Below are 26,693 nucleotides of genomic sequence, written 5' to 3' on the forward strand. Positions count from 1 at the left end.
GTGAGTTAAATTCAATATTATGCCAACAAATGATAAAACACTGTTCGCAGAGACAGAGGTGATCCCTCCATTGAACAAAGCATCATTTATATCCTTTGTCTGCCTGAGACTTAATGTCATCAGCTCAAGAATACTTTAAGCTGTGGTGTCGTTTGGAATCAATACCCCTGTTTAACCAAGAAGAATGGACTGAATAGACAGATATGAATAGACTCGACAGCAGTATCAGTGATTTACCACATGAAACCCACCATTGATTTTATTGTTAAAGCTACTGTATGTTTAACTTCATTGCATCTTGCTTTATGAATTCCTCTGCTGCCATCTGACCCAGTCTGTCAATAATGGCCAGACAGTGGTGAAGAAGTGTAAAATGCCACCTGAGGATAATAAAGATATAAAAAGACAGATGTAAAAAAATACTTCAAAATATCCATCACAACCTCCTCTAGCCCAAAGTCACATCTTTACATTGCTTGTTTTGTCCAACCAAAAGTCCAAAATACAAAGATATTCCTTTAACTATAATGTAACACAGATAGCAGCAACAAACTGTAACATTTCACAAACTCAAGCCAGTGAATTTTTACTTGTTAAAAGTATGTTGATCATTAAAATTGACATTATTTTTCTGTCTCAGCCCTTTATCCTTTAACATACCCATGTAACCATGTAAAAAAATGGACATTTTGTTTCCATTTAACTCACCCCTCGTTCACTGTCATAATACTGTAACAGGTTATTCTGTAACTTTTTTGTGAGAATAATCGAGTATTTCTACTCAGATGTGTGGCGTAAGCTCAGTTTATGTAACCACTGTGTTAACTTCATGACACTTCCCAGACAGATGTAACAGGTTCCACAATACCGTGACTCATTTTATACTCAATTGTTCTGAATAATCTCAGATATTTAAATGCAGTTGAGACATCTGAGCTTTAACTGTGACTAAGATGTCACCGACTTGTATCCCTAGGTACAATGATGGTATGTGTGTGTATTTGTGTCATTGATTACTAGTTTCATGACAATGCAATAGGCATGTGGAGTTGCAGGTTTCTCTACAGTACCTTTATTAATCCACAACTCCAGTCAGGAACCCAACAGCCCACACCAGATACTAAAACTCTGGGTGTGTTTGACATGAGTGTTCCATCTGTAATTTTATACAGCAGTGATAAAGTTTCAAGCAAAGTCCAATACGACTTTCACATCACCTTGAACTGTATGAAATGCTGTGAAGTCAAAACAAACAAAATAACTTGAAAGATTTATTTCCAAGACCCTGAAATCCTCAAATCTTTGCCAGATAAGACCCTGGACATGGATTAAAACTAAATCCTTAACTAAAAACAAAAACAGATTTAGTCTCTGTCTGGACTCTCTGATCTAGGACATTCATCCACAATGTCAACAATTAAAAAGCATTCATACACTGCAAATTACGTTCATAGAAAAGCTCATACAATAGCTCATTTACACTTTCAAGAAGTGATTGTCTGACAATGAGTGACTAAGAGGCTATTATTCTTTTTGTCCTGTTTGAAGCTTGTTGTAGGTCATTATTATTATCTCAATTTGAACATGTATGCTCCATACACAACTTTACCCTTGTGTAACCCATGTGTGCAACTCTTGTGTGCAACTCTTGTGTGCAAAGGCGGTTCTTGTAGTGTCAGCCCATCATTTATTTTTCTCTCTGTGCAAACAGAAGCTGTCACTCAGTCTGCTCTACAACCACATGAACAACATGATTACACCATCGTGGCATGTGACTCCTGGCTCAACCACAGCCTCACCTGTGTGTATATGCGCACCCCTTTGCTTATATATTGTGTGAGGCTTAAACAGAGGACTGTGCGGTTCTCCCTCTCTCTCTGTAAACACTGCAGAACAACTCGATGAAGTTAACAGTGCGTGATACACCCAAATTGAATTTCTAAAGTCATGGATGTGTGTGTTTCTTGCAACTGCTGAGTGGCCAGTGGGGATGTTGTTTTATTCAACTCCCCACTGCGTTTTATAAGACGTCTCTGTAGACTCCAGGGTATAGTTGCACATCACTATTTCATCAACACAGTCCCATCTACAAGTAGAAGCTATACTGTGTAATACATTACTGTTTGGTGGATTTAGAACACAATAATGGCAGTCCCTGTTTGATGCTTACATGTGTCATGTATCACCAGAAATTTAAGTTGTAGCCTATTTATTCTGAGGTTTTGAGAGCAAGAGATAGATCAGGTGTGTGCATCAGCTTCATGAGTACAGTCCACTGATAACAGCACTGATGAAGTAAAGCAACATAAAGAGTAGGTCCATCAGTACTTAAGATTTCTACATTAGTTTCCTCTGCTGATGAACACTGTTGCTTCTCATGTGTACTGCATAGATCTACACCTACTTATCTCTCAATGTTGGTTAATCACAAATGTACTGATAGTAATTTGGAAACACTGATCCTTGTTTAAGGGTCATAATTTTAAGTAGACCATTACATTGTTTGTTGAGTGAACTTTTCCAAATGGGTATACCGCAGTTCATCAGATGGTCATTCTAGCTCTGTTTAGGATAATGCGTTTATTGCTCAGCTGTTTTAAAAAAAAAAAACTAAAAAAAAAAACCTGCCTGTAGCACAAGACTCATCATAGTGAGTATAATAGTAGATCTTTGCCTGTATCTTGCATATATTTCACTTGTTGCATTATTTCTGTGTTGTTGTTTTGCTTACAATTCCATCTAATCATAAACAGCAGCAATGCTGATGATGAAGCAATGGAGCATTTTTGTAAATGCATCGATTAATCATTTGGTCTTTAAAATGTCTGAAAATAGAAACAAATGTCCAACACAGTTTCCGATTACCACGGTGGAGTCATTCAGATTTGCCAAACCCGAAAATAACCACATTTAAAGAGCTACAACCAGAGAATTTGGGGCATTATAACAGAAAATTGCTGATTTATAGATTATGGAAATGTTAGTTGCCTTATTATGTCAGTTCTAACTACTTCGACCAGTTTTCATGTTCATGAATTGAGTAACAGAGTTTTTGCTAGTCCCCTCAAATAATGCAACAAAAGAGAATTTCAATCATGCATTTCATTTGTCTAAACTGAAAATGCAACATATTTAATTAGGTTAAAACTAAAATATACCCAAGCAAAAAATAAGACTTGTCTAAAGCTGTTCATAAGCCACAGGATGGGTGACAAATTAAAGGAAAAGCCTGAAGAATGAGAGGAGAAACAGGATGACAACGCCCCCATCCACAGGGCACAGGAGGTCACTCAATGGTTTGATGAAAATGATAGGAATCATATGCTACAGCATTCACAGTCACCAGATCTCAACACCCAGGGCTCTCCACCACCATCATCAAAACACCAAGTAGAGAGAATTGTAGAGTTCATTTCCAAGGAGCTGGCCGTGCGTGAGGGCCCAAAGCCTTACTAATATACTTCATGTTGGTTTTCTCTTTAATTCATCTGTATATCCCTTGAGCATTCTGCAAGCTGTCAGAAAAATGAAATGTTTAATGTCACCATTCATTTGCTCTTTTGCACGATTACACAATGACTCAGAGAATGGACTGAATTTCATGGATTTCACAGTCCGCCTTTCAACAGTCCTGTCTCAACACTATTAGTCCTCCTGGGCTATCGAAATCACTAAACCATCTAAAGTCAGGGTAAGTCTGAGGAAATTTATTAGACATGGTGTTGAAACGAATCCCTTTCAGTTATCAAATCCCCATCCTCATAAAACACTGTTAACTGCCTTTTAATTGTCTACTCTGGGTGATGAATCCCTTAATGCATGATGAGATCTGATATAACATGACACTAATGTCTGACTCAGCCACTATGTGATTATACTTAAAGCTCAAATGATTAAGTATCAATTATCCACACAAGATGGGAGTTTGTTCATTATTGGTGTAGGCCAATGAAGACACCAACAGTAAGGGTTTACTAAAACTAAAACTACCTGTTATGTGTAAAGGTGGTAATAACTTCAGAGCAGCTGTGGACTACATAAGGTATTAAATACTTGAGGCTAACCACAGCTTTATAATAAGTCAAAGCGTCAGAAGCTGCTTGACGCTCCTCTTTGAGAAGCCATATGACACATGCACAGGCACGACGACGAGCTCCTGATTCAACATCTAAACATTCTGCAGTCATACCTGAGGCTGAGCACCTGCTGGTTCTCATTAGCTGACTTCTCGGAGACAGAGCCGCTCTTCGACTTTGTCTTGAGCTTCAAGAACTTAAACTTCTTCTTCTCCCCCTCGGTTTTGCTCACATCCTTCTCCGCCGACTCGCTCAGGCTAGCTTCGCTCTTGGAGAACAAACTTTTCAGAGACTTTCTGGTTGAACTCTTCTTCGCCATCTCTGCTCACTAGGCGATCAGTCACCGAGGGCAGAGGATGTCCAGCCGGTGTTTAAACGACTCGTGCCTACTTTTCCACGGACGGTCGGGTCATTAAAGGCTGATGGAAATTGTGGAAGTGGAAGAAACTGCACGGATGGCAGTTGCTGACAGATGACAGCTGCTGCTGCCGCTTCATTTTCTGTGCAGCACGCAGAGCTCAGGTGTGGCGACACGCCCCTGACGAGCAACACCCATAACAAAGGCAGCCTCCCAATGACACTGCTGCTTGACTCTTGGTCCACAAAGAAAGTGTGCAATAACACAAGAAAATTATTTAATTTTATTTATTTAAATGCCTTAGTGGATCATGGTCACCCAAAGCTGCTTGCAATCGTTCCTACAACCATTTTAAGATAATGTAATGATTCATGACGTTTTTAGTGTCGAGGACAAGGGTGTTTTAAAATGCACACACACTCACTCTCCTCTGCCATTTGGATGTTTGTTATGTAATATTTGCAGAGAGTTATGGTTTAAGTCCTCAGGTTTTTAGTTCTCAGTGTGAATGACTTCTTAGCTGAGACATGGGATCTTGATAAACGTTAGTGGGCTGTAAACACACCAGGGACAGGATCTCATTAAAACCCTGGCTCTATCAGTCTATCCCAGACAAGGTCTGATTATGTCATATTTTATAAATACATTAGATATGATGTCAACAAACCCATATATTTAGGCTATAAGTCGCATGCACGGCATCCGTCATCTTGTTGGGATTTGTAAAGACGTATGTAAGGACTTAATTTAGAAACCTTCAAGATAACAGATAATTACTTCAAATAAAAGCTCATGTACCAATAATAATGATAATAATAATTCGAAGATGAAGAAATACGACTTTTTTGACAGTTTAAATGAAATAGGCATCTTCCCTAAGCAATGTATAGGTCTTACATAACCTACATTTACACAGTATGTGTGTGCAATCTCAGTGGGTCAACTGCGACCTCTTGTGGTCTTTATGCAGTTTGCAACCTGATCACAGATGTGACTCTAGAGCACAAAAGCACCCCTGCTGGTCTAGATATACATGTGGCTTCGTCTACCTCATGATGGCGCTCACAGCTTGCTCAATGCAACCAGAGCCAGAAACTTACTGTGTGACCAGCAAAGGTAAGGTGGTGTGGGTTACTGTTTGATGACTGTGAACTAACTGACACAATTAATAGTCAATAAATCACTACAAGGATCCAAACAAACTTTTTCTTTTCTTTTTACCATCTCTGTGAACAACAGAAATTACTGCCAACCTGTACTGTACCTTTAACTTTAAAACATACAGTTCTCTGATTCCCACATCAACATATATTCACAAGCATTTATGAGAAAAAAAGGTCATAAAGTCATAATCAAAGACTAAAGTTGTTCTTCTGCTTTACTGTTAACAATAGCCACCCACACTTTAATGGCTGAATGGGTGATGATGACGTGATAACGTGAGATAAGTAACTGAAAACACACCTTGTAAATGATATCATCCTTGTATGGAAGGTAATCACAGCGAATCATAGTAGCCCTGAATTTGCTGTCGTTCCTGTGCAGCAACCTGAAAGGAAATAATATGGAAGCCTTATAGCTTTTGACTGAGTGTTGATTGTTATGTGTAATATTAACAGTGAAAAAAAAAAATCAAAATTAGATTGGAATTCGTATCAGCTCATGGACTACCTGTTGGATAAGTACATTAATATGAATGGAGGGAAAAAAGAATGCCTGGTAATGTGATTACAAGTATGGTATCTGCTGAAATAATGTGGCCACTAACAATAGATGTTGACAGATGGTTTCAACATCCACCTACCAACATGTTATATCTATTTTTTTTAAATCCAAACAAGAACCAAAGCATAAGAATACACTTCTACCTGGGGGTATGTGTCAGACTATCTCCTTGTTCTGGGCACTTACCTGGAAACCAGCAGAGACTACAGGAAGTTACTGGTCCCAAGCCAAGATATGAGAGTGGAATATACAATCTCATATATTTCTCTGTTGGAGAGCAAATCATTGTATTTGCCAAAATGTTGAACTGTTCCTTTAACACAGCTGTTATGCCAGTTGATATTGTACCTTACTGGTGTATGCTGCCATTTTCCCAAGTAAAATTACAATCACATTCACCAAAAAAATCAATACAGCACAGTGGTTTTTAGGATGGTCAGGCAGGCTTGGCCCTGTCAGTAACACATTCTTGTTTACACCATTCTATCCATGAAAAAATAAAACATGAGACTCATATTTAGCTGATAGCTGAGGCTAAATTTGTCTGATATTGTTTTACTGTAACAGTAGCCAAGAATATATTTCCAGAATGCTTGATTTCCCATGTAGTAGGACTAGGTTTCAGTTTTTTTGGTTAGCAATTTGTTTATCAGCAGCATGGGTCACTTTTCTATACATTTCAATCTCCAACATTAAGGCAACAGAGAACTGAACAATATTGTACAATCTCTTTAATAAAGTGAGCTCACTAAATGGTGACGTGAACCACCACTTTTTATCTTCACACATTAAACCTTTAGACCCATTTAGCAGATTGCTACAGCATCACAACCTTGTGTTATTACTCAGTGCAGCACACCCATGTATATAGCCTATAACTGTAACCGAAAGTCAAACAACCTGGGACTAAAAAAATATGAACCCAGCACACAATTAAAGGCATGCACCTCTGAAAAAAAAATCCTGTAATCTGATTTTTAAAAAATGCTGTCTTGTTACTGTGAGTCAATATCACTAATTTTAAACTGAAAGGGAACAATTGCAGTGGAGCAAAGTCTGTTTGCCTTTGCCGCTCTGTATGCACGCTCACTCACATGAAACACACACACACACACACACACACTATCTGACACTATCATCTTTGGAATCTTTCTGTTGAATTAAAACAGAAAGTCATGTGATGCTCAGGAGTTACAGCAGTTAGTCATAAAGTGAAGGATGGAAAAGATAGTTGGTGATTATCCAACACGAGTGTCTTCCAAGTAAAGCTGTTTATGTACAACAAAACAAAACAACCCCACAAAAATATGAGAGACACGGGTTCCAAACAGCTGCATTAAAAACTGCCTCCATCAGCTACATCTGGCCAAAGACTTTATCTGCCTGAATGCTGCACATTATGCTCTCTGTGGCCGACCAAAGCTCTGATGGACCACTGAGCTTCAGGCCACCAGCTGACCTGCACGATGGACCCCTGCCTGACCCCCTATGGACCGCACAGTCATCCTGCAATCACCCGTCACTGCACACTGCCACAGATACTGTCCATGCATTATATTATCTCCAAAAAGTCCTCCAACTCAAACAACCATACACTGTAGGTCGTTTGTCCCCACCCTCAAATATGACTCATAGGCGTGTACCAGTGGCAAGCATACCAGACATTTGTTGTCATGGCAACAGTAATAGGAGTCTGGGAGTGTAGTCTCATTTCTATCTTGACATTAGAAACCAATAAAAATATTTTTATCTTTAGACATTGTTCCCATTCACAATATCCCTGTCCTGATATTGATCACATCGATCTTCTCTGGTTGTACATTATGTGTGTAAATTATCGCATATCTGAGGGAAGTTGTCCTGACTCTTTTGTCCCTGAAGTTCCCACGACATTTCATTTATTTCCAACCCAAGTTTGCTAAATAACATGTCCACTACACATACTACAGCTATGGTGTTGAATACAAACCCGGTGACACAAGACTAGTAAACCACAGAGTGAAACCTTTGGCTGGCAGAGTTGCATGTTCAAAGTGGTACTTGTGCTATGTTTCACTGTTAGTTTTACTGTTGATTAAGAACCAGACCATGATTACGGGAGTGGAAAGTTACTGATAAGTGGTTGATAGAGACGACATGTATGTTTCCTGTACACTGTTTCCTTTTCCAAAATGCAATTAATTGATTTCAACATTGTGCTCACACAATCTCAGAAAGTACATTGCTGATTTTAAAAAAAACAGTTTGGTGTAATAATACATGATGCAATTTCTGATTGGATTTTGTCACAGGTGGGCTGTGCCACAATAACAGCACATGGCCAAAGATTTAAAGGTAAGACCTGCCCTGAATTTAATGGCCAATGTATAAATGAATAAATAATGTAGATCGGAATAACTTATTTGATATCCAGTAAAACACATATTCTGCTGGAGAAAAAGGTGGCAATGGCTTCCAATTAGAGTGATTTTGTGATCACAGGGATTAGTTTAAAAATATATTACACATTTAACATGCTCACGAGAGCTTGTAATTGTTGTCAAGGTCTAAGCTGGCACTGGGAATAACAAGCTGGTTTCAAAGCATTTCCTGAGCATTAGTCAAAGTTCTCCTAAACTGTTTCCTCCTTTCTCATCATTCTTGTCTTCGACCCCCCCCCCTTCTGTCTCACACACTGAATCACCTTGGTATAATCACTATTCCTAAGAAAAGGACTATATATAATGGAACGCAGACGCTGATGGTAATCCCACCAGCATTGTCGGTACATATCCTGCTAATGTATGAATGGCAATGACAGACTGACATTTCTCAATGACACACTGTCATTGCACTTGAAGGTGTAATTAACTCTCCTTACTAACTGGTGCTGAATTCCTCTCTGTAGCGCACAGTGTAGTCCATTGGGTGGTGATGGCTTTTTTGACATGAAGTAAAAGCACTACTTTTTGCACCAAGAGTGTGAGCTGAAATTGTTTTGTATATTACACAGAAGATATACTGCTCTTCGAAATACTCGAAGCAAATGAAATGACTGTGGTTGACAGTGTCATTGTGGTATAAATCAATGATTCCTGTAAAGGCTCCAGTAATGAGTGAGCATTTTCCAGGGAGATTGGAAACTTTGTCTCCATTCCCCCGTGGAGGTCAGATCTAGCTAATTTCAGAAGAAGAAACTTTTTACATGCAAGTTAGATGCACAGTGGAATATAAAACAAGATAATGACTTCCTTGGAAATTTTTTATTGATACCCTGTAATGTGTTCTGAAGAAAACAGACTAGAAGAACAATTATATGACTGCATTGGTACATGCATCAGTTCACATCCCTTTTCCAAGAGACCTGATAATGAACTCTTTAAGAGAGACAACTGGGATCATGTTTTTCATATGCTTGAAAGACTCTGAGGCATGCCGCAACCTAACACCACTGTGTTTTACTCTCTACTTATTGGCACGTTTCTTTCACTTTTTGTCTGGCAAGTTAAAGGATTTCCTGTTGTGAGTCTGCAGTATGGCTGGCCAGTAAGAGGGAAAGTATAGGGTGTCTAGTCTCAAGAAGTGTCAAGAGATCAGAGAGGAAGAAAATATACACAGGATGTTCGCTTCATGTGAGGCGTGAACCAGCCAGTCAACAGTCCTGCAAATGACAATGTTGCAAAATGACTGATACTCTTTCTAATTCAGTTTAATTTTGTTCTTTTCACTTTGATTATTTAGCTCCTTTGTGGTATTGGTGCACAATTCCATATTAGCAAAATCACATCAGTCATCTCTATGCGTATTTGAATGTGGGGAAGGGCTGTCTGATGGTCTGATCTCCTGCTTCATTGTGAGGTAGAAGTGGTAGTGTGAGGGTGTCAAATCAGGTGATCAGGGCAGGTGTTCGATGAGTTCAAATCCGCATTTTGATTCAGATTCTTATTCAGTGGACGATTACAGGAAGGGTGATGTTGTCTATTTTCTCAGAAAAGTGCTGACTTGCAATTTTCAATTACCCAAAACAGAAATACCACAAAACTTATTATGTGTCCTTATAGGACCTTATCAGTCACCCCTCATACACCATTCCTCACACTATCTCGACTGTATTTTCTGTCTTCTCATCTGGCGGGAGATGGGAGTGTGTTATAGATATGGCAATGTGTCATATGGGAGTATATACAGCAGGGCCAGTTAGTCATAAATCCAAGTTTTGTCTACCTAGAAAGTAAGTTATAACTATGCTATATCTACCAAGCTACCAAGCTAAGCTGAGTGCTAACTGCCATGTATGAAACTGCTGCGAACACTAACATTAGCTTTCACTATCACAACATTATTACCATTATTATAAAACATTATCAGCCATTTAGAGTGAAGAGTAAAAAACAAAAAAGATTTAAATTACATTTCAGAACAAACCATCTTAGGCTGAATGATTAAATAACATCAGTTAGGTTAGCATAACCAGATATATGAGTGTGACTAACAAATAATTTTTCCATGTATACATATATAAATAACCTACACTTACATTGACATAGGGCAGGCGTTTAAGTTTAAAATATTGTTTGGTGCATTACAATTGTAATTTTTGAAGTGATGTCACAGCTTGTGATGCCACAATGCCTGTTTGCATAATTAATCGATTTTGATTGGACAGAGCTACAGATATTCCCTAGCAAGAAACTTACTAAGATCTTTACTAGCTAAGACGTATTTGAAGTTTTTACGGTGTGATCAAATTTGGTTTGATAGTTTAAAACTAGCTAATACTAAGAATGTCGGAAGGACTTTATACACACAGTTTGTAATGAATTTACAAGAAGTTGATGCAACCCAGTCTTGGTCTCTGTGTGCTTCAGGGCTGAATATAAATATTATGTACACATGAATGACCTTATGTTTCAAAGGATGTGGTGTATAAATGGGGCTGTCTGCAGTTCTCCTCTCTTGTCTTTATCAGAACAGTACACAGGTATTTTACCTTTTTTCTTAACTGTGACTTCTGCTTACACAATAGGATAAACAAGTAGCGGGTGGCTGGTAGCCTGGCAGAGCAAGAGGATTTCCTGTCACCACTGCAGCTTGACTGCACGCTTTAAAAGGTCTGAGGTGTTTTTATTCTGGTCAGTGGTGTGTAGGTGTTTGCTGTGGGGTTCTCCCCCACAGTAGAGAGCACAAGAAGAAATACTATAGAAGAATGTGGTTAAGAGACACACACACACAGAGAAAGAGAGAGAGGAGAGAGGAGAGAGATTAAGAAACAGAGAGAGCCAGAGAGAGGCTGAGAGAGAATTACTGTAAAGAGCATACCCATGCTTACAGTAACTTTGCCATAGATTATGTTGATTGAAAGTGTGAAAATGATTAAGTTAGAATCATATTTTGAGGTTTCGTGTTCATTTGGGTATGCTGCTGTTCCTGTAGATATATCACACTGTTGTTGTCTTAAGAAAAGCAGAAGAAAAAAATCAGGTTTTGAATCTACAAATTGTTTTTTTTTTAAAGGTACTCTAGAGGCAATAATCAGTGACTTTGACCTCTATTCAGAGCAGTTCTTCCAGTGAGTGCTCTTTAATTATATCTCGAATCCTCATAAATGTTGCAGGGAAAAAAAGGCAATATAATTCAACACCTGCAATGTTCCCCATTATACTTACTGTCAGCACTGGTTGTTTATACCCTCTTCCTTCTTTGTATTCTCGTCAGTAACAATAACAAAAAGGAGTATCTGTTTTTCTGATTTTGTAATATAAAAATTATGATGTAAGCAGTGCTTTTTCTAAGTTTCACTGGTGACTGACTGGTTTCATTTCCTGTATTTTCTAGGAAAGAGAGCCTGAAAAGTGAACCAGTTAGGGGGATGTAGTGTGGGAGTACCTAGAGTTTATTACCAGCAAGAGAGGGGTAGTAAGCAGGATGTTGTAAGGGCATATACATTGTGTTCCATCTACAAATACAGGCCTTTGTTGTGTCATCATGACTTTTAGCTGTTGTGTTCCTAATGAAAGAGTGATGAGTGCAGAGCCAATGGACTTATCGTAACCAACCCTGGAAGAAATAAAAGAAGATGTGACTTTCTTTGCAGGTGACAGGTATAGTCCAGTTGAAAGACAGCTGTTTATCTCCAGTTTCATCAACATGTTTTTTTTTTTTTTAAGCATGGACCCAAGCGTTAATTACTGTAATCATGACAACAAGCTAATCCTAAGCAAATAAAAGTAGTCATTTGAACCTACATGTTTTCACTCTTAACTTGTTAGGACCTTTTAAACGCACTGGGCAGCAGTGCATCATTTTTCAACATGCAGGGTTCACTACAGCATTGTTAAACTTTTTGTGTTTATGCACTCACAGAGGTTGGTTAAACCATAATGCATCTCATCCCATATATGTCAGCAGACAACAAGCTGCAGTCTACTTTCAACGCAGCAAAGGACATTGGAAGTTTTTCGAAGTACCCTGCACGTTAAGTGAGGCCGTGCTCTTTGAACCCAAACCACAGTGTTTCCCTTAACTTAACAAAGTACTTTATCTAACCAAAACCCCAAACCAAGACACATAGTGTGCCACTGTTACTAAGGGCATCACATCAGAAAACACCTCTGTGGTTGTTCTAAAGGGCATGTTTAATTTGGAGAACCTATATTGTGGAGCGAGTGGTAGAACAGCATTATTGTGCTATAGCAGCAGCAGCATTTTCTGCGAAAACTTATGAATGGATTCTGCCTCATCATCGTCTTGATGAGGATGACTGGTGATTATACAGAGTGAGCTAATGCTTATCATATGACTCTAAGAAAACATCTGTGCAGTGCCAGAAATAACAATGCCTCATTTTATCATGGGAATTTCAGACATGATTTCTTTTCTGCCCCTCCAGTTGCAGTTATTGTTCCACTATGAAAATCTCATGAAACCAGACGCGAAACACCAGGTGTAAAGAAAACAATATCTTTAATATGCTACATCATGTAAATATAAAAGTATCATCAAAATAGTCTCTCACATATACATTCTTAATATCTCATAACCTGTTTTGAAAAATAAACTACATAGAGAAACATATTGTACAAAAGAGGAACTAAAGAACGATAAAAGACATTATTGACTCAGTACAGCTCTGGCCTTCTGGTTTTAGGTAACACCAAAAGCACAAAGGTCTACTTGCATTTTTATCTCAGTGCTAAATAACAAAAAATATCAACAATGTTAGAAAATGTGCTCCTTTTTTGCTTGTTTTTGTCGTCCAGTACTTAACATGAGGTACCAATGTCTGAATTAAAAGTTGGATGAAGCTCAGCTTAAACATTTACAGTAAAGCTTTGTATGTAAGAAATATGTGAAACATTTGAATCTGGCAAAAGGCTACATTGCAACACACGTAGTGACTTAGAATAAAGTTTGAGAGGATAAAAGCCATTTTTCAGAGGATATTATGTACATATTTTATTGTGATCACATCAAATCTGTAGTATTTTATTTCTTTTGGTGGTGTCAAAATTGACTGTGAGTTGCTGGATAACCAAGAAGTGATGTAAATAATGCTTTGTCTGAATCTCTTTCCTTCTTTCCCTCAAAAAATGTGCTACATTCTGTTCTTTGATTGTAATTTTGGCAATTGCTTATCAACACAGTTTCAAAATACCTGATTTTTTTTCCCTTTTGATTCATAAATAAATAAGTTGAGGAGCAGGAACGTGGTTTGTGCCATCATTGTGCCCTGTCTTTCACATTTACTTCCACTCATTGCATGCATGCATCCAGAGGCTCAAACACACCCTCACACAAAATAAAACAATACACAATATAACAAGTGAAGACAGGTTTATCCCATGTCATTGTTCCTGAGTCCATGTGTGGTTTTCCTAAGAGATCAAATCTCCTTGGAAATGTCAACATAGAAAAAAACACTAACAGTAAAAACAAACTATGTTCAAACTAAATAAATATAAATGACTCAAATAAAAAAAGGAATAAGTTAAAGCACAGAAAGCAAACATTTCTCTACCTGAGTGAAAAGAGTTTTAAATATTTCACAGCTTATGCCTCCCTCTTCTAATTTTCTAAACTGAATTTTGGGAGGAAGTACAATCACTGAATACCCTCGCCCAGTCTTTGGAATGCTCTTCTTTTGGTGTTGTGCTCAGTGGATTATGAAAGTACATATTCCCTGTTTTCTCCATGAGGGACAGGGAGTTTTATTTGGCGACATCAGTTTTCTTTGTTGATGATATGCTGTATGTCCATCTTTATATTTTCTGCTCTTGGGGTTCCTTCTCATTGTCCTTCTGTCTTCACTGTTGGCCGTTTGTGGAGATGAACAACACTGGCCCTCTCCTGATAGGCCAGTGGAGGACTCTGATGTGATGCAGGTACAACTGATTGGGCCATGGGCATTGCAGGTGCATTAATAGCCGCTGTCAGAGCTTTCAGGAGTATGGTGGCCTCCTTCTGATCCTCCTTCCCCTCGCCCTCCAAGGTACGAGCCAACCAATGCTCGACGGCTTCCTCTACCTGCGGTGCAGATGCCGTTTCTGTGAGCGTGTCGGCCTCCTGGCTTGCGTCAAACCGCTCCACCATCTCTTTCATGTGCACGTTGACAGGGGTGTTGGAATTAGCTAGACAGCAGCTGCGCTGGTGGATGCGCAGCGAGAAGCGGTGGAAGAAGGCTTGGGAGCAGAGCTGGCAGTGGTAAGGGCGGTCGCGGCTGCTGTGGAGGCGGCGGTGCAGTTTGAGGTGGATGTATTGGGTGAACTTGGTGCTGCACAGCTTGCACTGGTAAGGTTTTTCCCCAGAGTGGAGTCGCAGGTGTGTCTTCAAGTTGCTGGTGCTGCTAAAGCGCTTGTGACATACCTAGCAAACAGGAAATGAAAGATTATGGCCTCTGTGAGCATTCACATGACTTATGACTAAGACCTTAAGAAAACGGTATAATTTGTTATGGATTATTTTGGAAAAACTTAGCAGTGCATTATGATGTCACCATGATGTATCTGGGCTGACCAAATTATTCCAGTCCTCAGGGGTGCTTTGACATAACAAGAGGGACTACTTTTCGTTTTTTGTAAGACCAGTTCTAACCAACAAAACTCAACACTCACACCCACAGTCACATTAGCAAACAAAAGCATACAGATGCTATTACATGACAAGGTGTGTAGAGGCTCAATGAAAAACAAACAGTTACCAGAAAGATATGTGACTCAGAGAGCATTTACGTGTATTGTGCTTCTCTCACTCTTGATTTTACACTGATGTCATTGTGAGATCAATGAGATAAAAACACACACAGGTCACGATTTTCAACATACCTGACATTCATGTGGTTTCTCCCCCGTGTGGACCAGGTGGTGTTTCTGGAGGTGGGCCAGCTGAGTGAAGCTCTTTTTACATAAGTTACACTGGAATGGTCTCTCACCACTGTGCACTCGGAGATGGACCTACAATCACGCAGAAATGTGATCAGCATTGGTTTGAATTTGAATTTCTGGTGTCTAATAATTGGAATACATTGAAATAAATCTGAATTACAAAAGTGAGGAAATGAACTGTTACCTTGAGATTTGACAGCTGTCCAAAAGTCTTTGAGCAGATGTTACATTCGTACTTGATCTTTCCATTCTGCTTCTTCAGTGGGTAGGGCAGGGATTTGTGGCCAGGCCCGTTGCGTGGTGCTGTGTTGCTTTTGGTTGCAGTCAGGCTTAGGTTCATGGCCTCCTCGCAGCCAGAGGGAGCCTGCTCAGGGGGCTGATGCTGGCTGCTGGGCTTAGGGAGAGGGGAGAGCTCTGGGGTGGCTGGGGCACCTCGTGGTGGGGACACGTTTGGTGTTAGTTCCTTCAGACCTCCCTGTGGAGATGGAGGGTAAGGGAGGGACACTGGAAGGAGACTGGGTGAGCTGATAGGAGGGTACGGGAGTCCATCTGTGCCCAGATAGTTGCTGTATCGGAGGGATCCTCTTGAGGGAAGCATCCCAGGAAAGGGAGGGGAATAGGAGGGGAGGAGGAGGCGAGGATAGTGTGGACTGTAGGGGGGGAGAAGCTGGTAAGGGGGCTGGAGCGGTCTGGACTGGGGGTAAAGCGGATAAGATGACACCAGCCCCTCCCTGTGCCCGTAGAGGCCGTGGAGATGAAGTGGGAGATTTCTGTGTGGAGTTGGGAGTGCGGGGTGGTGATCCGGCAAGTACGGGTGACCTAAGCTGAGGTTGGGCACTCTGTGTTCAGGCTGAGGGGAGGGAATGATCCCTCGCTCCTTTGGATCCCTGTCGCTTCTCTCCTCCTCCTCAACCTTTTTGCTGAAGTCCATAATCTGCTCGTCAGGCGTGTCAGGCGGTGTGTCCCTCTCCAACATCTCCACGTCGATCTTCTCCTCTCCTTCTTCATCCCTCTCTTCTTTCACCTCTTCCTTTGTCCTTTCTTTAAGCCATGTTTGCTGAAGTAGGTGCTTGGTGTACTCTGGGTCTTCATCAGCACTGTATTCTGTGAGAGAGAAAATCAAAATACATTAAGTATTGATGGGTATATAATGGCATATAAAGGAAGTATGGATGATTTGTAGAGAAGCTCACTGTAATGTCTATTTATTTCCTAAATTCAATAAGTTAAAATGCCTCACACACACCAACACAGACCGACATCCGCCCACAGAAGCACTCCTTCTTATGGTAAATGATAGTAGTTTCAGTTTTGACTTGACACGTAAATCATACAGTATGGGTTTCTATTTGTCAATCACAGTAGTGATTTTGGTGTGGGAGACAGAGTTGGCGGTAAAGTGTGTGGGAGTACATGTGTCATATCATGTATGAGCAGTTGTATGGCAAGATTCTGAGTTTCATTTGTTGAAACATTTTCTGAGTATGGCTGTCTTACCGTATTAGCCACAAGAAAATGTGAAACATCTCTTCCTTTTTTCCTTCTCTTTCCCCTTTTGAGAAAGCCTTTGCTCACTGTGCTGGTCAAATTTCTCACTAAATGCTGCGTGTCAGCTCCACGTTTCATTGTGTGAGTTAAACATAGGGTCATGTACTCATGTACTACGAATAAATTTGAGTTACCCTTACCCCCAACCATTTTCTAAAGTATACAGTTTTACATATCTAAATGTAGTCTTAAAAGCCGCAGCTCTTTTCCTTTGTCATTCAGAATATGAAAATCACCTCGCAGAGACCTGAACCGTGCACATCGTGCTATTTTCATTCTTTGTCAAAGTTACATCACAGTTAGTGTAACGCATTTGAAAGTGCAAATGGATTCAAAATGCCCTCTGGGTTTGCGTGTTCCTAGTGCTGCCACAAAGCATTGGCAACACCTAAGAATTAGTTAACAGACCACATCGCATTCATGATGTATCAGAACATCAAACCAGAGGACAATAACAACAATGAGCATACCATGACTTTGAAATAAAGGCAGGTGAATGCTTTTAAGATACTTTAAGTTGATTATACAATGCAGCGATACTGCCTTACTGTTAGTCACCAAGATGAATGGTGATGCATCTGGTGTATCCAGTTAGTATGAATCATCAGACTTTGTGGCAACAGAGAATCATTCAGGATGATGAGGGTATGACTTTCCATTCTAACAATAGCTGAAGATTCATGACTCATCAAGGTACTTTGACCACCCATTATTCCCCTTAGATCTCTTCTGTCTCCTTCAGATCTCATGTTATTTACCACATCTCGTGAAATACTGAGATTTGTTTGGTCTGTGTATGGTGGGTGCATTCCCCATTATCTTACATAAATATTTGGCTCTCAAGACAGACAGGAAGACATAGCATCAAACCAACTATGTTTACTGTTGGTAAAAGATAAGATCAGGTCTTATTCATCATCAGTTTTCACTTTGAAGTGAAAGAATTTTTCTGATAAAAACTATCATCTCCTGACGCAGACTTTGTGCTACACATTTAGTCACAGCATAGATCTAAATCTGTCACTTTATCAGATCTAGTCAGGATAAAAAAAACAGTGGTTTTGGTGTCATTGTGCTGCCTTAGCATCAAAACAGCTGATAATCAGCTGTCTTTCACTCCCTCTCACTAACTCATTATTCAGCAAGATTAATGCAAGAGGGGAATCAAGTTCATCAAACATGATGGTTGTTTTGGTTGTATGTGAATAGCAAATCTGCTTAGAAGTTAAGTTTTATGTACACCCATCACATGGTAAATAAATTTTGTGTGTACATAAATTCTGTTCCCTCCTGTGCCTCAAGATATTTGTTAATCTTGTCTACTAGTTCTACAAAACCTGTGGGACAAAAGCATTACATCCTCATCCACAAGCAGAAAAACCTTCCACTGCAACACTCACTCTGTTTGATGTCATCCTGTTGGCTGCAGAGCCTCTGGGCGAACTCCTGGCTGTACCAGACCAGCAGCTCCTGTTTGGGCTCCACAGGCCGGATGGTGTAGAAGTAGATGTCTCGGCCGTTCTGGCAAGCCACCAGGTTCTGTTCAGCCATAGAACGGGCTGGGTTGACATAGCGCATCCAATTGCTCCTGTGGACGTCATAGCCATCAAGGAAGTTTTGAAGCTGGCCACCGCTGTAAATCTGCAAAAGAAAACAAAAACAGGAAATGGGATTAAAACATGCTCATGTATGGGATACTTGAATAAGACACACATGTTGAAAAGCAACTGAACTGTGTGTATCATAATGACCATCAGTTTATTAAATAAATTGTCTAATATACTGTAATTTAACCATTATATTATTTGACAATCCGCTGCAATGGTCTCATTCACCATTAATGACAGAATTGATGATATTACCCCTACGATTTGAAGTTAAATTCTGTGGTATGCTGCTGAATAAAATCCACATATTTAAAAACAATACTTAAAAAAAATTAAAATACTTAAAAATTAAATAATCAAAATTTAAATAAAACAAGATTCTAAAGAAAAAAGTCTAAATAATCACCTCTGCCATGAACGCTTAAATATCCTGTATCCTCTTCAGTTACTGTATTTTGCTCCTTTGGTCTGTTCCTTACAGTTCTGCTCTGTCCTGAGAGATTAAGTCTTATGCTCTTGTCTTGCAGCGTCACTGTATTTGAACGGAGGTGTGGCCCGCCCACTGACCGCCTCACTGCTTCTCTCACTCTCCCTCTCCCTCTCTTCTCATTTTCTCTTTCTCTCTCCTTATCACTTCTCATTACAACACTCGTCCTCATTACGCAGACTATTGTTATTACTGTTCTTTATTTTAGTCTGTGGCTCACATGCCTGTGGTATACTTAACTATGATCGTTTTTTTTTTCCAGACAAAAAAACAAAAAACAAAAACCTGCATGTGTTGAAAGCAAGTTGAAAGGGAAACGTAACTGTTGAAATCCTGACTGACAGGTGCTGGCAGGCAGCCAAGTGCGCACACATGTCAACATGCCTTTGGCAACACGTCCGCTCTCATCCTGCACCTGTGTCATTCGGTTAGATAAGATAATCATTCCCAGGGAATGTCAGACTTTCACTATTGCACCGCAGCAGGAACACCCCTTGGCACAGGTTTACAGGAAATAGAGCCGGAAGGAAAATACGTAGGATGGCAGCGAAAAGTTATGGGAATTGACTCAGCAGAACAGAATAGAAAATTTCCTGAGTGACACAAGCAAAGTCTGAATGAGAGAGAGAGAGGAAAGAAACAGGAGACTGGAAGAATAAAAAGGGGCGGAAAGACTAGGATTGTCTGGGGGTGTGTGTGTGTGCATATTGAAGAATAGTCCCTTCCTTTGTGTATGTGACAAATGTTGAATACAACCTAAGTGCCGGTAAGACTCTGATGACTGTGTGAGAGTGAATCCATTGTTACGTGCTGCCAGTGTTGACAACTTCCTCTAAAATTTTGACCAAAACCCCTACACGCCAATACGGCATGTGTGAAAGCATTTTGTTTCCTTATTGACGTATGCACATGGACATGATATGAAACTTCTGTATCTGAGCAACCAGTGTCTTTTTTTTCACTAATAAGAGAGGAAGATGGAAACAGTTCCCGTCGCTCCTTGACTAGTCCAAGGGTCATTTTCTCACATATCGATTTGAGACTTTCCACTGCCTAACTAGTACCACACTGTGGTGAGTTCTAGCTTTGACATGTATTCATGTAGATGTGAGTGTGTGTGTATTTCTTTCCCTTACCCTCCAGAAGTATTTTCTGTTGGCCTGTTTGGGTACGTTGTCTTTGGTGTAGATATCTCCTTGCAGGGGGCCAAAGCGAGTCCCCTGAGGGATGTATTCTTTGCTGAACACGCCTGTCACCTGGAAAACGGATCAAAAATATCATTAGGCTTTTAGTCTTGTTTCCATCTTTCTCTTCCTTCACAGAAAACATAAAGGTCATCTCTCAGGTGACACAAAAGTTCATCTTTCAAGCGCTAAGAAAGGAATTATTCAAATGCTACTTCTCTCATTTTAAATCTATACACATTGGCCAAACACAGTACTTGTGTTTGTCCAATGTTTATGTCCGGCAGGTTGCTGGCCTGAGTTGCAGTTGTGGTGGCTTCTCATGCTGACCCAGACAGCCCTAGAGTCATGTTAAACACCACTTGGTGACCCACTTCCTACACTAATGACTTAAACGAATGAAGAGAATTACACTTTCTCTGACTTACTCCACTGACCTCCTGACCTGCTGTCCTCATAAACACCGGACACAGATAGACACAAACAGAGAGAGGAAGCAGTGTCACCTGTTCTTTGTCTTGTGATCTTTCTCGAGTGCTGCGCTCTGATCTCTAATTTATTAAATCCATAGATGACAGTACCATACGTTTCATTCAAAAAGCACAAAGACAAAAGGCATATGAAGCAACTGATTCCGATTTATGAAAGCATGTTAGCACATGATTACAAAATGTATAGGATGAGAAGATGCAGATATGAGTCAGACCTTTTCTCAATAACTAGATTCCCAAGTCCCTCCTCCAAGCAAGTCCAAACGTATATTTTGAATTACAGAAACATGGGATTTTTTTCTACCATGTTGCCCAGGGACATACAGTAATATATGTGGTGAGAACAAAACATGTCCTCTTCTACAGGTTACTGAGTCATCTTTGACCTTTTGAGGTGTTTTTTTTTTTTTTAACAGAGCTGGATAAGATATATATATATATATACACACACACACACCACACACACACACATATACATATACATATATATATATATATATATATATATATATATATGTATATACATATATATATGTATATGTATGTATATGTATATATATATGTTAATGTCCTCTTTGTTGTGGAGAACAGCTTTATGATTCACACTTTGTTAGAAAGTGTGCAGGCTTGGGGTCAATCCCCCACAAAATACACCCAAGCACACACACACGCCATCAGGCAGCAGCATCTGCGGCACACACACAGCCTCGCTTTCTTGAGGAGCTTTGTGTTCAATCCTTCAATAGCCCCCCACCTCCACACATACACACACACACACACCATCCGCTGTCACCCTCCCTCCCCACCCCCCAAACATAAACACACACTCTCTCTTCCTGCCATTGAGGAATTACATTTCAAACTGACCCTCAAAAGGATTTTCGCGGCATCCTATGTAAAGGTCAATCCATAAAAACAAAAACAAGATGACAAACACCTGAACACTTTGTGATGGTTTATCAAATTATGAAAGGTGGAGCTGGCTTTTGTAAATGTATAACCAGTTAATTAGACAAACAACAGGTCACTAAGGGCAGCAGAGGCGTGTGTGTGTACGTGTGTGCGTGGAGCGGCCGTCGAGGCGAGTGAGGTGATTCCCGGATGCGATGAACCAGTGTGACAGGGACATTGTGCTTTGCTGGCGTTGCGTGACTAACGAATGGCTGTGGCTGCTGGGCCGCTGCTGCTACTTAACCGCTCAGTCCAGCCAGGTTGGGAGGAGAAGGAGGAGGGAGGGGAAGGGTGTTGAGGAACAGAAGAAAGGAGGGCGGGCGTTCTTAAGTGCACTGACGCTATCACACTCCTGAACGCCCTCCTTTTCTCCAGCCCCACCTCCTACCCTCCCCTCTGGCCCCTATCCCTCATTTTTCTGAATTCTCTTGAAATAGCCTCCTGTGCCTGCCAGGTTGAAGCCTGATGCCTGGCTGGTTGCCTGGCTGGTTGCCTGGCTGGCTGCCTGTCCCCGATGAAAGTTAATCATCTGGTTTTAACCTAAATCCCCCCCACCTCCTCACACACACACACACCCTCTTCTCCCTAGCTTCTCCCTACCCATCACCCCCCACACTGCTCCCACCCCCACCCCACCGGCACCCGTTGCTAACGCCCCATCTGCCATGTGCACCCTCCACCCTTCTTCATCTTTCAAGATAAAAATGAGAAACCTAGGCAAAACAGGCACTCAACAAGTATGAAAACTGTGTTGATCTGCATGATGATATGCGACTCGTGTATTCAGACAAATGAGTTGACTATATTCTGTGTTTTCATTGAGTCTGACTCATTTGTCTACCATACTCTCACCTGTGTGAAAAATCCCTTCTGATAATCATGTGAACTGTGCTTCACATTTGAAGCAATCCCACAAACCCACACAAAGGGAGCAGCTGTGTTTCATGATGATAATGGGACATGAATTTCCCATCTCTGCCGACAGTGTGTCAAGGAGAAAGATTCACATGACACTGTCTTTAGGAAGGGAAACCACTCAATGGACGGGAGCCAGTTGAAGCAAAGCAGATTACTGGCAACCATGTGAGTGCGTGCTCACGCTGGTTTTCATGTTTCATTTTTTAATCTGATATCCTCTTGTCTCGATGGTCGCACATGTACAGCCATATATAAGTACTTAGGTGTCTGCCAGGAAGTGTTAGTTTTGGGGGATATGAGATACAATGACATCTTTATCATTATGATTGGTCAGCAAACACTGCTGCATGTGAGCACAAGCAAACTGCAAAATCAAGTTTGGCTGCCTCAAGTGTGACTGTGTGAGCGTTTGAAAAATGTGTTAGCTGGTAAACAAGGCCTGGGGATTTGAAATTAGCCCTGAATGTGATTTTATCACCACTGTTTGCATGCTTTTCTTATCTCTTGGCAGTAAATGCTGCAGAGCAGGGAGGAAGAGATGAGAGTATGAGCATGAGAGAAGAGGAACGACAGCAGAAAGTGTTGCCTGGGTCAGGACAGAAAGAGGAAGGGGACAGCAGAGTTGACCACAAAGCATCAGTGCTGAGTGTCAAAAGTGGCTACAAAAGAACTGACTGTGACATCGCTCTCTCTGTCTTCCTTTTAAGACGATGATTCTCTCTTAAGCCACAGAGCAAATTTCCCTCGTAAAACCTTGCTTTAAGAAATAACAGCAGTGCCTTGCAGTAGGTGACATGTCCAGGCAGATGCCTGATTTTATTGCCCCAGGAACCAAAGCCCAGAGCCAGCTGACTGACTGTTTGCACAAGGATATTGCGCATGTTGTTCCTGACTCACCTGAGTGGGAGATAACGCAGGAAGTAAAGACCCAAGGGACGGTTGTAAAGAATAATTAAAAAAAAAAAAAAAAACTGGATCAACTGGTGGAATCCAAGCTGATCCTTGATATCTTTGTGTGCACTTGCATGAATTATTATTATATGTCTGAAGAAGAGATGTAAAGAAGTTGTACAACTGCTCAATCATTCAAGTGACATATTGGAAGTTAAGGTGGCTAGAGGACATGACAAAGGCCCCTGACCTCAAGCTGCCAGTGGCCTCATGCCCACTCACTCACTCACTCACTCTCTCACACACACAGGCACACATGCACACACACGCACGGCGCGCGTGCGCTGCCCTGTGCACTCTACTGTATTTGTGAAGAAATTGTTAGTCAGCAGATCTTTTGTTCCAAGTAACCCAATGCAGATGGCCCAACAGAATGTTATGTAACGTGTAATTTTGAAGTATAACGATTTAATCTCACAAAGCTGACTGTTCCAAAACACCATCAGGGACAGTGACTAACTTAAAGTTTTTTAAATCATGTGCTGTGTTTACGATCTATAATATGTTTATCCATTCAATATCTCAATGGATAAACAAGTTGAAAGGGCTGAATTACTCTTACCTCATTGTCTGTGCCGTACTCAAAGGTGAGATTTCGTGGGATGGAGGTCATGGCTTTGGGCAGGCTGAAACTGGGGTCAGACACCTGGTCTGGCACTATGTAGGTGCAGTTGAGGGCAAAGTCCACCTCCCTCCACCCGCTCATGTCTCCTGGTGCACTATCCAGCTTCATCTTGACTCTACAGAATTTATTGTAGTTGATGTATTCAGGCTCAAGACCTCTAGTTTGGTTCTGTTCTGTTTGGTTTCAGTTGCTTTGGTATGAATGTACTTTGGTTTGGTTGGGATAGGTCCCTTGTCTTAGGTATGTTGATTGAAGCTCAAGATCTGGAAAAGGAAGGTGGAAGGAGAGAGGGATTTTAGTGCAAAAAATTCTATTATCTTATTATTGAGATATTATTATTATTAATGTAAAACACATATTACGAGAGAAATAAACAAACTATAGTGTGAGCTGCCTTTTTTAAACTGGCAGTATTGACCTCTTTACCCTCTACAAACTGACAATATGTTGAGTTTGACCTGGTGTTGAATACAGGAAATATCTATAACCAAAATCAACTATATCCCATATTGTGTGACATAAAAAATCACCTGACTACTTCCAAGAGCTGTATTTTGTAACACCTGCTGATGGTCATTCATTATTCAAGCAGCCACTTCCATTCATGAAGAACCAAAGTTCACTGACACTGTTCTTGGCATACATACCAGTGTTGGCCATTCATTTTAACCAGCCATTTCTTAAAAGGCCAATAGGTCAACCAGTCCTTTTCTACTCATTCTGTATCATTTATCTATATTTTCAACTACCCAAGATTGTCCTTTCAAGCAAAAAATAAATAAGATCTGACTTACTTTTTCACATTCATTCAGCTGTAGGATCCTCATTTCTTTGGTTATGTCATCCCTTGATTGTTTTTTCCCCTTTGTATTCTCTGTTCTGTCTCCAAGGTTTCTTCAGGGATTCCTCAGTTAGATCCTTTGGGTATCTGCTCTCGCTGTGGCCACTCGATCACCCTCACCAGAAACTCACGAGCATGGAATTGCACTGAGCTTTTTTAGCTCAACGCGCCGGCCAATCACAAGCCGCTGTGGTCATGTGATTAAGCCATCTGACACACAACTGTTGGTTTTGGACAACAACATCAGTGACGTTGTACACTCGGCCAGCATGTGCTGTTGTGATGAATGCTTACACATATTACATACACACATCCACGCGCACACAAAGAAGACATGTTAATGAATGAATAAAGGAAGAGCAGATGGCTGGCCTGTTGCCACTGAAAAACACACTCATGGACTTTTGCTTGGTTTGGCACTTAATGAGCAATCTGCTGCCACTGTATCTCCTTGACCTACATCTCACTGTAGAACGTCTTTAACTAAGACCCCTAAGACTCCACTTACACACATGACGCACACAAAACACAAACACACACACACACCACCAAACAAACCCAGGATCCATAAAAATGTATGAACATACTTTTTTATACAGTTTTGAATTTAATAAATTCTGAAAAAAAATCTCATATATATGATCCTCACACATCCTACATAGAGCTTAAGTAATAGTATTTTTTCTTTCTCTTTTAAATACACAGATGCATGCCCTGCACTGACTTGTGCTCATTCAGAGGTACAGATGTAGGCCAGGTCAACTCAGCACGCAGAAAAGAGACTTAGACACCTGTCTGGGGAGTGTTCCCTTTACTTTCAGACACACACACACAGCTTAGAAACATGAAGCTCTGGGTCACCTCACCTGGAGGTCTGTAGGAGGCAGGACGGGAGAGAGCAAATAAAACAACATATGGAGGGTAAAAAAAGAGAATGTGACTTTTCTATATGTGAGGATGTGACCTGTGCAAAAAGAGCATATGTGAAATATATGTTTTCATATATAAAATGCCTTATAAATGTGTGCCTACATGTGAACTTATCAAGTCTATCACATGCAAAATAAATGTAATTTTTTCCCCTTGCATAAAAAACATGTGAATTTACATGTGATGCCTTAAATTTCACAACTAAAACATCTGTCACAGTCATTTTATCAATACTGACACATATAACTGTAAGGAAAATGACTAAATTTTGTTTTTAGTTATTATTACTGAAATTTACAGCATACGTCTTTACCCAGATTTACCATATGTGACATAACCTACAGGCTAAATGTTGAAACTGTCAAACTTACAAGGGCAGCAATTCCTTGTTCCTAAAAAGTGTACTTGATGTTTGTTGAGATGCACTCATGCCTGTTTTTTTTATTTAAAACATCTATTATGATTATACCATAAAGGCTGGAAAAAGAATTTGAGAGCTTCTAAAATAATATTTGATAAATAGTATTTGATTTTCAAAATTCACTGATAGTTCAAGATGAAAACACATGTATGTAATGAATTAATACTATTTAAATATTTTACTTCTTTTTTAATATAATATTTGAAACATTATAACTATAT

At 40.2% G+C, this 26,693-nt stretch overlaps 2 protein-coding genes across 2 annotated transcripts in view; both read right to left on the reverse strand.

The window, feature by feature from the left end:
- The window catches only part of crybg2 (crystallin beta-gamma domain containing 2), a 38,259-nt gene extending 33,673 nt beyond the window's left edge, over window positions 1-4,586 (reverse strand). The window contains exon 1 of the mRNA XM_018705226.2: window positions 4,190-4,586. The gene's annotated coding sequence lies outside the window, so the exon portion shown is untranslated. The remainder of the gene's footprint in view (window positions 1-4,189) is intronic.
- Window positions 4,587-13,084: 8,498 nt separating this feature from the next.
- Window positions 13,085-19,230, reverse strand: prdm1b (PR domain containing 1b, with ZNF domain). Its single transcript, XM_018660030.2, has 5 exons — window positions 19,080-19,230; window positions 18,467-18,707; window positions 15,703-16,622; window positions 15,459-15,587; window positions 13,085-15,000 (listed from the first exon to the last, which is right to left on the reverse strand). Exons 1-5 carry the CDS (start codon window positions 19,086-19,088, stop codon window positions 14,425-14,427), a joined length of 1,875 nt encoding a protein of 624 aa, XP_018515546.1. The 5' UTR covers window positions 19,089-19,230; the 3' UTR covers window positions 13,085-14,424.
- Between the last annotated feature and the right edge of the window lie 7,463 nt (window positions 19,231-26,693).

This window comes from Lates calcarifer, linkage group LG3 (genome assembly GCF_001640805.2).
Source record: "Lates calcarifer isolate ASB-BC8 linkage group LG3, TLL_Latcal_v3, whole genome shotgun sequence".
In the NCBI taxonomy this organism is placed as follows: domain Eukaryota; kingdom Metazoa; phylum Chordata; class Actinopteri; family Centropomidae; genus Lates; species Lates calcarifer.

Coding starts and splice junctions, on each gene's coding strand:
- prdm1b (XM_018660030.2), bottom strand. Junction 15,588..15,702: donor GACAGCTGTCAAATCTCAAG/GTAACAGTTCAT, acceptor GCGTGATTGTAG/GTCCATCTCCGAGTGCACAG. Junction 15,001..15,458: donor AGAAACCACATGAATGTCAG/GTATGTTGAAAA, acceptor CCTGTTTGCTAG/GTATGTCACAAGCGCTTTAG.